The sequence below is a fragment of the Xiphophorus hellerii genome, chromosome 14 (genome assembly GCF_003331165.1).
Source record: "Xiphophorus hellerii strain 12219 chromosome 14, Xiphophorus_hellerii-4.1, whole genome shotgun sequence".
Lineage (NCBI taxonomy): Eukaryota > Metazoa > Chordata > Actinopteri > Cyprinodontiformes > Poeciliidae > Xiphophorus > Xiphophorus hellerii.
The window spans coordinates 8,505,669-8,515,708 of record NC_045685.1 but is presented as its reverse complement, the minus strand read 5'-3'; the positions used below and the strand labels follow the sequence as shown (position 1 = coordinate 8,515,708).

Sequence of the window (10,040 nt, the reverse complement as noted above, 5' to 3'; positions counted from 1 at the left end):
TGATCACTTCCTGTATGACCTTAGTGTAAGTGTAGAATAAGTTTGCCATCACACCTATATTTTCAGCGTTGCTCCAGTTTATATTTGTTTCTAAGCAGCTTCATGTCAGTCAGATTAGGTCTGGATTTTGCCAAGGCTGTTGGTCTCTTGGGTTTCTGCTGTTCACTTGTTTTGGGCCATTACATGAATCAGTTTTATCGTACAACTTCATATTTAGACAGCAACAGAGTCCACTGCTTTTGGTATAGAAAAAGACATCAAACTATGTCTCTTTTTAAGAGGAGGCATAAAGTATCAAAACTTTTATCAAAGCTATTAAATCTATGTTACAAAGTATATTGATTCTGAAACCCTTCATATGTTTTCTGCTATTATATTTAGGAAATAATACGGCAGGCATATGAAAATGTAGATGTTTCTGAGGTAGGCCTCTTATGCTTCAGGCATAATAAATGGAGACATTGTTGTTTTAAGTAAACATGCTCTCCGTGTCACCAGCTACTCCGTGTCTGGTGAGTTAAAGAGTAGATCTAGTCTCAGCATCCTCTGTACTTGCATAACTTTAAGACCACTAGGGGGCAGAATAATCTTCATTATTGTCGCCATCTATGCAGTGCATGGATCTGCAACCTGTGGCTAGTTGGAGCTTTCACAATGACTCTTGGCTAGAACTGAAGAACAAACTCATGGTTAAACATGTAGATATAACAGCAAATGCAGTTTTAAAAGAAATAAATCAACAAATTTGCGCAGCTAAGAGTACTTGTAATATTTTAATATCTGTTTTTCCTGTCATCAGTTTCCTTCCCCCACAATAATCAACATCACATAAAAAGATCTGTTCATCATCTTTGTGTAAAATTCTTGCTTTTTTTTTTCGTCTTAAAATGTAAAAATAGAAATAAAATTGTGTTGTTGTTTTTTTTAAATTACAACAAATGTTCTAGAGTAAATTTGTGTCAAAAAATTCAAAGTTGCCTTATTTTAAAGAAAAATAATTTGATTTTAGCAGCTGTAAAATGAGATTTATTTAGTTGGATTGAGGGCAAAAATGGCTTATTATTTGATAAAGAGTAGACTTCTAAGGTGCCAACCTGGAGTCGGTAGACTGCACAATATTCTGAAGATGCAACTGAAATTGGAGAGGGTTACATCTATGGATTAAATCTGTGTTTTGTAGAATTATGTCCAAAAGAGGATGAACCTTTTCTTTTGAATCAATCATTTGAATGTTATTTGCAACTCCTATTCATGGTAATCCTACAGCTTTATGGCATTCTAGTTGTTTGTATGTATGCGATACGATTAGATGTCTCAAAAAAAAAAAAAAAAGCCGCTTCCAATGTTCCTAATGTACTGTTTAGTTTCTGATAACAAAACCAAACAACAACAAAATAATAATCAAAGAATGTAACCAACAACAAACTCCCCGCAGTCTGGATTGAAAGGTGAGACGTCTGGACTTGTTCAAACATTCCTCCCTTCCTATTTGATTCTGTTTGATGTCGTCTTTACTTCTTGTTTGCCTTAAAATAGCAAAAGATAGTAGCCACCTCCTTACCCCGCCGCACATACACACACGTTGAGTCAAACGGCGCTTTAAAGCGGTGACATTCCACAACAGTGATTATCTCCAGTGACCAGTCTGCAGAGTGACTGTGGGAAAACTTTAGGCAGCAAGTGGTAAAGACGGGTATACACAAGGAGGAACGGATTTACAATGACTGAGGGCATCAACGGCCGTTGTGCCCGAAACGGCGCTGCCTGAGCCGGGAAAAAAAATAAATACATACTGGAATTCACCAGCTGAAGCTTCTCACTCATTACTTAGTCAGTTGTCATTGGAACAAAGAAACATCCCCAAACTGAAAAAACAAACCCATTTTAATTAGAGAGTTTAGATTTTTTCTGAGGCGTTTCCATCCTCGTGAGAGGTATTGCTGGTCAACAAATACTTTTGCATTCTGCAACGGGGACTTGGATGACTCTAGGGCTTACTCTAGTGCTTTAGAGTTAAAGTTTTACCTCTTTAAGAAAGAGAATTCTGAAAAGTATGATGTGACTGCTTTGAAATTTTGCATACGTCTACACAGTACAAACATTTCATCTTTGTCTTTTTTTGTTATCTTTGCCTGTTTTTGGAGGGAACCCCTTTTTAAAATAAATTGGCCTATTTATTTGGGAATTTTTGGAATTGGAATATATTGGATCATAATTAGACTGATTTGGAATGTAATGAACTGAAATGCTGTTACGTTATTTAAACCTGAAAACCAGATTACTGTAAAGACATCAGACAGCCAATAATAAGCAGACAGCTTTGGTCTTCTTGCTTATTGATTTAAGGGGAAAAATTCAGGTATTTTCCAATCTAAATCCAACGTCCAGTAACTTTAAAAGAGCAGAAATATTTTCCCACTGATAATGTAGTAGAAAACATATTATTGTAACAAAAATATCTAAGAAATAAAACTTTCTGTTGTTTATATAAATGTATGAATAATTTTTTTTTTTACATATCTGAAATAAACAAGAATAGATAATACCTAACTGTAAAACTGCACAGATTTCCTTGGTTTTTCCATATTCTTTAAATCTTCCGCTTGATTTCCTATCAGTTGTTCTATTGGATAGTCTTCTCTGATGGAGCTCTGCCATTGGTCGTCCATTCTTTCAATCACAGCGCGCGTTTGCAGTTGTGGGAGGAGCCACTTTCCTCGCTTGGGAAAGGTGCTGGGGTAAAAGTTTTCCCCGAGTTTTCGGCTGGGTCGCCGGTGCAGAAATGAGACCGGAAATGTTCGTCTCAGTCTCAAAAATAAAACAGTTGTTTTGCTCTATTTTTTTTAGAAGAAATAAACTCCTTCGGCCAAATATTTGACCCAAAATATTTTTAAAGTATGCTTTAGTACTATACCCAATTGGACTGTTGTGACGAAATTATGCTAAAGTGCCATTTTTTTTTTTTTGCGAACAGACTGACCGGATATAGCTAACAACATTGCCAATAACTTTATACAGGCCGAAAAAAGTTTTTGCCCTCCCCCTATTCGAGCTCACTCACTCCGTTTTCCCACCATCCACTCGTTGTTGATGCCAGAGCGGTGATGGAGAGGCCAGAGGGACCGCTACCGGCGCCGCTGGGCTGTTAACCGCCGGCACAGAGAAGCTTCGGTACGGAGCGGCATGGAGACCGTGGAGCAGCTCGTCTCCTTCCACCACATCCAGGTCCAGCTGAACGGAGGCGCGCCTTGGGGGTTTACACTGAAAGGAGGACTGGAGCACGGCGAGCCGCTCATCATCACCAAAGTAAGCTAACAACACAAATGTTCTTTTTGAAAAATCATCCCTCACACACAACTTCAGTTTGCTAACATTGCCTCCGCGTCTCATTGTAATGACATTTTAAAATAGGGATACTGCTGCAAAAATGCATGAATGTTATGACTTTCATCCAAGCACTTTTGTTACTGTTGGTTCTGTTGAATTGAAGTATTAGCAAACAGGTTGGAAAAATGACTGACTGCACTTGTGAACCGGTTTAACTGACAGATAAAATAACACGTTTTATTATATGTTTTACACATATTTAAAATATTTAAAGATACATATCATTGAATGCATTTTGTGCAGGTCGTAAATCTGAAATTTGTTCAATAACATTTTGATGTTAAATATCTGATGTTAAATATCAGAATTTGAAGTATTTTATTTCTTCATTTTGATTCTTGCGCTCCAATGCACCATGAAATAACTGAAAAGGTCACTGTGACAGGTCAAGCAGATGCTAACATTTGATTGATCAAACTAATTGACTATTTTTGCCACTAACTTTGATGGATAAGTACATGATATGTTACAGTGCACAGGAAAAAAAGTACATTTTTATGCTTCTGTAAAAAAGAATGCATATGTATTTGTTGTACACCTTTCAGCATTTATATGTTGGTTTATTTATTGATTGAATTGTGGTGATTCTTAAAAGGACTCCCTCCTCCAAGAGTTTCCACGGAAGTCCCCAGACGAAAGGGGACGTTGTTCCTGTCCATTATTCTCCTTTCAGTTCCAGGCAAAACCCCCAAAGTGTTGACAGACGGCCAGAACCACTTCACAGAAGACATGGCCTGGGGCAGGAATGATGTGAGGGGGGGGTTTGGTGGAATGGGGTTAGAGGGAGTCTGTAGGATGTGGGAATCCTAGAAATGAAAGATGCTGGTTATCTGATGGGGGCATTCTTAAAATATCTTTGCTTTTACATGGCTCTTGGATTACTTTAGTGAGTGGGTGCATACACCGTCCTTTACTCTGCAGCCATGCGGCATGACAAATGGTGTCGTGTTCCGAAGCTGTACGGGGGAAGTTTCAGGACTTGAGTCCATCTTGTTCTAAAAATAGAGGACGACCGAAGTATCCTCCTTGCCTCTTGAGGTGGTTCAGTCTCCGCGGGCGTTGAGCCACTGCAAACAAGAAACGTGTCTTTGAATTGCTGCAAGTAATTATTGCAGTGTGTGTTCTGCTGGGGGTGGCCTGGGCTGCCTTTTACCTCCGCTGCATCCCGCACACTTTATGGAGGACCTGCAGCAGCGGCGGTGGCAGCAGCTGTTGTGGTGGTGTAAACGTTGGCTGGTGTACGTTTTAGAATTCGCCACAGCGGGGAATGGAAAGCCTGGCTCAGTCTTCTGGAAACGCCCGCACGCGCACAACAAGTCGCACACAGTAACACGGCCCCTGGGAAAATGTGACTGGAGGGTTTGGTGGGGGGGAAGATACAAATCAGACTGTGCTGCATGGCTGTTTAGTGTCCATTGGTTCATTGGCCTGTTCCACTCAGAAGGCAATTGAGTGCTTGACAACGATTCAGAGAAGGGTTTCAGGTGCTTAATGGATAGAGAGAACAACAGACAAGCTGAGGTGTGTGTGTGTGTGTGTTGAGGACATCAGTCGCACTGTCTCAGTCACGCACTACTGCTGAATGTCATCATTTCTGAATGGGACAAGTATGTGTGAAGTAGGAATCAATGTACACAGGAGGATAAAATCTGTTTTTCAATGCTGGAAAGAGATGATTCTGACTTGAACATAATGGATCAATCAGTCAATGAAGTCTGAGTAACAAGGCTGTTCTAAGTACTTTACATCATAAAAACACAAAACTAAAGTCATAAAAACATCATGCAGTCGCCAGTTTAGAAACCAGTAACAAACATTACATTTTGTCAAATTTAAAACTCAATTTTCCTAATGTTGATGTTAAAGTCTGACTTAATCTTGTGAAATTCACCAGATCGGTTTATGGTGAATACAAGGTCAAATATAGTTGGCTTCCTACAAAATCTGGTTTACTTCCCCAATTCCAATTTCTCCTTTCTAAGTCTGGGTGACACAGCTTGAAAATAAAATCTCTAAATTTTTTCATAGCAAATAAAAAAAAGTCTCTATTTTTTTCAAAAACTTGCTTTTATTTCAATCATCTCTTCAGTGAGTTGACCTGAATTCAAAGTCGAAATAAGCAGAAGCTGTAAAACACGCTTGTCAAACAAGATGGTAGTTCCTGACATCACTCTGAACTAGGGAAAACCTAAGAGTGCATCAGAGAAAAAAATATCTCAAAATTAAATATTCAAAAACAGAAAATGTGATGAATCAATAAAATTGATTTATGCTGTGTGTATTGTACTATTTGGAATATTGCATTCTACTGATTTATTAAGCAGATTGGCATCACTAACTTAAACCCACCAAGAAATTAGCTGGTGATTAGTTTGATGAATAAGTTTCCACTTTCCGTTCTTTTGCTTCTCACTTATGGCATACTCTCGGTTTACAGACCGTTAGCTATTAAAAATAAAAAAACAAACTTTTAAAAAGCATATCCTGGATCCATTCTAACTTTGTAATTGCTAACCTATCTTATTAGCTAGGAGCAATGGGTATTTATTTATTTGGTCGCCACACAACAGACGGCACTCATTCAGACAAACCAATCAAACACAATGCTAGCATGCTTGAGGGCGTTGAACCTTTGTAGACATGGAGACGGCCCTTGTTGGCAGGTTTGCATCTGATGTTTTTGTTTTGAATGCAGATTTTTGGTTTTGCTAAGCTGTGCTGTGAGGTATTTGGGTTATACAATATAAAATTAAAGTTAGTTCAGTATTTTACTGGTACCCAATTTTAGTAGTTAACTGTAACATTGCAGAGTGCAGTACAACAGTATGTATAGTCATCATGTACCTTTTTCACAAAAATATCTGAAAAGTCAGCTGCGTATTTGTGTTCAGGCTCGGGCTACACCAATTTATCGGTGCCAATTTCCTTCATTTTGGGAGATCGGTGATCGGCCGATTTTTACATGTGAAGCTAATCTTATCCACTGATCTTATCTAGCTTGGCAAAGGTCTAAGAGTCAACCACTGTCCGCTTTTACTCTCCTGTTGCCAACTCAACAGGTTTCTTGCTATATTGAGCAACATTTCAGAAAATATTGGTATCGGCCAAAATCGGAATTGGCATGTGAAGCTTTTTAAAAGATCGGTAATCGGCGATCGGCCAGAAAACTGCAATCGGTGCACCCCTAGTTCAGGCCTCCCGAGTTCATACGTTGCAGAAACTTTTGCTTCAGTTCAAGTCTACTCCAGGTTCAAGACTGCAATCTGCAATCTGAAGGCTTGCAATTGTGACACTCCTGCTGAATATTGCCATGAGGATGTCGATTATTATTCACCCACACTTTCCTGAGTTTCCTCTCTTCCTCACTGCGCCTCCACCACTCTTTTTCAGCTTTAATTTCTCAGTCACTAAAAATATGAATCAAGTGTTGGCATGGAGGGCAGGGCGAATTGAGCCCAGCAGCCCAGTATTTTATTGCCATGGAGGAACTGCATGGAATATAATGTCTTATGAAATACTACACATGAACAGTCTTTTGAGATTGTGATGTTGGGGACATTAACATTATGATAACTAGGGCTGCAACTAGCAATTACGTTAGTTATTGATCATTCTATCGATTATTCTGACGATTAATTGATTATTCTGACAATCAGTCAATTATTCTGGCGATTAGTTCGTTCAAACAAATCTGCACATTCTGCAGATTTTTCATTTAACTACTTAGGCCCTTTTAACACAATATTAGAAATACATTAATGATGTTTAGAAACAGTAATTCTTTTTCTAAAAAAAAATTTTAATAAACATTTTATCTTGAATGAACTAACATAGAGTTCCTTTAGTGAATTTGAATCTAGTGAAGCTAAAATTATGCCTTCGTCCATACTAACTCTGACAAACTTTACCCCCCCACAGCATTTTGTTTGTGCAGTTTGAATTTTTCTATTGACATCTTTCACTTTTTACAATGTAATTTTTGTTAACTCTCTCAAATGTAGAAAGTTGCTTTATAACAGTATATATGTAGTCTGCTCTTGATGCTGGTAAACAGGCTGCTCCTTCTGCAGGAAAAATACTAAATCAAGGTAATCGACCCAGAAATGCTGAAGAATTTTCCAACAGAAACTGTGTGTTTCCTGCCGTGTTGACGTTTCTGTGTAATTCGTCGACATTGTCAAAAAGATTCGAAGCTAGTCTTTCTGCAAATGTTGCAAAACAAACTTGTTTTGGAGGCAGTGACATGCATCAGTCACAGGAACAGTAGAAGACAAAAGCATCTATTCAGACACGGGACCTCGGCGAGGACAATACAAACGACGCGAGCCGTCTTCAGGAGGTTTTCGGGATTATTCGTTTATAGTTTGGCATGCTGTATTTATCCTTCATGGCTTTGCTCTGGAGCTTCTGCTGCATGAAAGATTTCATGGACAGATTTTTTTCCGTTTGGCTTTTCTTCACATTAGCACTTTTCAATACCTAAACGTGGTTTGGTTCTCGGTTCTCATGAGAATATCCATGTTTAGGTTACGGATCCATCCTGAACCATTTGCTGTCTTAATGTGATACAGCAGGCCAGAGCCTCCATTTCTTTGCCAGCTAATGGATAAAAAAAGGTCAGTCAGGATAAAAATCTGCAAGTTATACTCTTATCGAGATGGGGGAAAAAAAAGAAAAGAATGGTCTATGTCTCTACAACTGTATCGTAAGAGCACGTCTTTACTGGAGTGGGTATGCCCCACTTTTCCCCCTTTTTTTAAGGTTGGTGCTCATGTGTGAGAGTGCCAGTTGCCCTCTCAGGATGTCCTGAAGACTCGGCGCGGGCGTGCATGGCCCTGCAGGACGGGGGAGGGGCAACTCCTGCAGCTCGAGACAGCAGAGGGATACAAGCCATTTGGTCAACATTCCTCCGGGAGCATAACTAATTACTGCAGTAGATTGTGTGTGCGCGTGCATGTCTGTGTGTGTGAGTCTAAGCGTATTTGCATACGCACACGACTCAGGCTGGAAAACTTCACTCCATACGGCAGCCGATTAGACGTACGATGACATGGTGAGTCTGGGGTTTTGTCTGCTCAATAAGTTACTCAGTCAGTCAGTTGCTGTGCTGCTCTCTCAGCCATTTAGTGAGCCGGTCAGTCTGTTAGTGGCTAGGATTTAGGTGGCATGTAGTGGCCTGCGTTTGCTTTGAAGATCACGGGCAAGTGGAAGAGAGAGTAAAATCAAGAATTTTGAGCAGCTAAAACAAGTAAGCAGCTTTTTATAGGATATTTTTTCCCCCTTTCTGGTGATATTAAGCAGCTGTAACTGTCACGTTGATTCATTTAAAAAGAATTCGAGCATTTCTGATTTGTCACTGGCTCGTTTCTTCATCTTATTGGTTTGGAATCAGCACTGAATGCAACATTCAACAGCTGCAATGTTATTCCAGTGGAAATCTGCTGGGTCTTGCCGCTGATTGGCTCAGATCACTATGCTGCTGAATGTAAGTAGAATATAAGGTAAGGTAATTTTATTTGTGTAGCACATTTTTTAGCAACAAGGCAGTTCAAAGTGCTTTACATGATTTAGAAGGAAATACAAACAAAACAACAAAATGAAAAGACGGACAAAGAGGTACAAAACTAAACTATTGGTTCCCCATGTGTAGGCCTGTCACGATAGCAAATTTTGCTGAGCGATTAATTGTCTCAACAAATTATTGCGATAAACGATAATATTGTCTGAAGACCTTTTTACACTGATTTAATGGAAATGACGTAATAATGCATGTGATTTCCTGCCAAAGATAGATACACTTTATTTTCAAAAGAATACTTAACACTGGAGCTGATAAACTAAATAAACAAAACAACCAAAAACAAAATGGATTCTCAGTCTCCATTAACAAAAAATGTACTTGATAAAAACTAAACAACATAAAGCCAAAGTGGAAATAAACAATGCATTCAACCCAAAGAGTGCAGATTATGAAGTCTGTATATTATGTTGCCCTTCAGTAATAATTAGATTTAAATAGAGAAGATGGGCACATAGACTACCTGATGCAATAGTTCACACTACATGATTTTTTGCTCCTATTTTTCCCCATACAACAATCTTAGACCTTTGGTCTTCCTAAGATTGTGTGGTGTGTTACGGTAGATCCTCGTTGCCGCTCCGATCTAAATCAGGGTTTTCCCCGACTGGGATCTTAACGCAGCCTGTTGAAAGTGACAGGTAGCCAATCAGAAAGCGCGGATTCTCCTCCGTGTTTTCTGAGGGGAAATTACGTCGGGGAATCCCAAACAGCTGACACGGCGCAACCCGAAGTCCAGCGGACATTGGAGATGATATGTGGAAACAACATTAATGTTGATTCAACATGCAAAGAATATAGAAATGACAAGCGGAGGAGTTGGAGCGAAATTGCTACCGCAGTTGATAAACCCGGTAACTTTTCAGCTGTTCTTCGTTAACGTGACGTAAATATGTTCTAATGATTTTCATTCAGTCAGGACTTTACGCTGACACTAGCCACATGCATTGCAGGTAGATTGTTGTAAAGCATTGATTAATGCCTGGTTTTAAAATTAGTTCACTGGACTTGTAGCCATTATTTTGTGCCCATTGTTGGACACCACACGGCAGGAACGAACCCGATCGAACCGTTA

The 10,040-nt window shown here is 39.3% G+C and overlaps 1 protein-coding gene across 2 annotated transcripts in view; it reads left to right on the top strand.

The window, feature by feature from the left end:
- Positions 1–3,031: 3,031 nt before the first annotated feature.
- The window catches only part of shroom4 (shroom family member 4), a 72,795-nt gene continuing 65,786 nt past the window's right edge, over positions 3,032–10,040 (top strand). Inside the window, exon 1 of one of the 2 annotated variants that reach the window (XM_032582254.1) lies at positions 3,032–3,306. In XM_032582254.1, the coding sequence (XP_032438145.1) occupies positions 3,184–3,306 (123 nt within the window). In that variant the 5' untranslated portion in view covers positions 3,032–3,183. Of the gene's footprint in view, positions 3,307–8,421; positions 8,441–10,040 lie in introns of those variants that run through there. The other variant, XM_032582255.1, reaches the window with a different exon arrangement.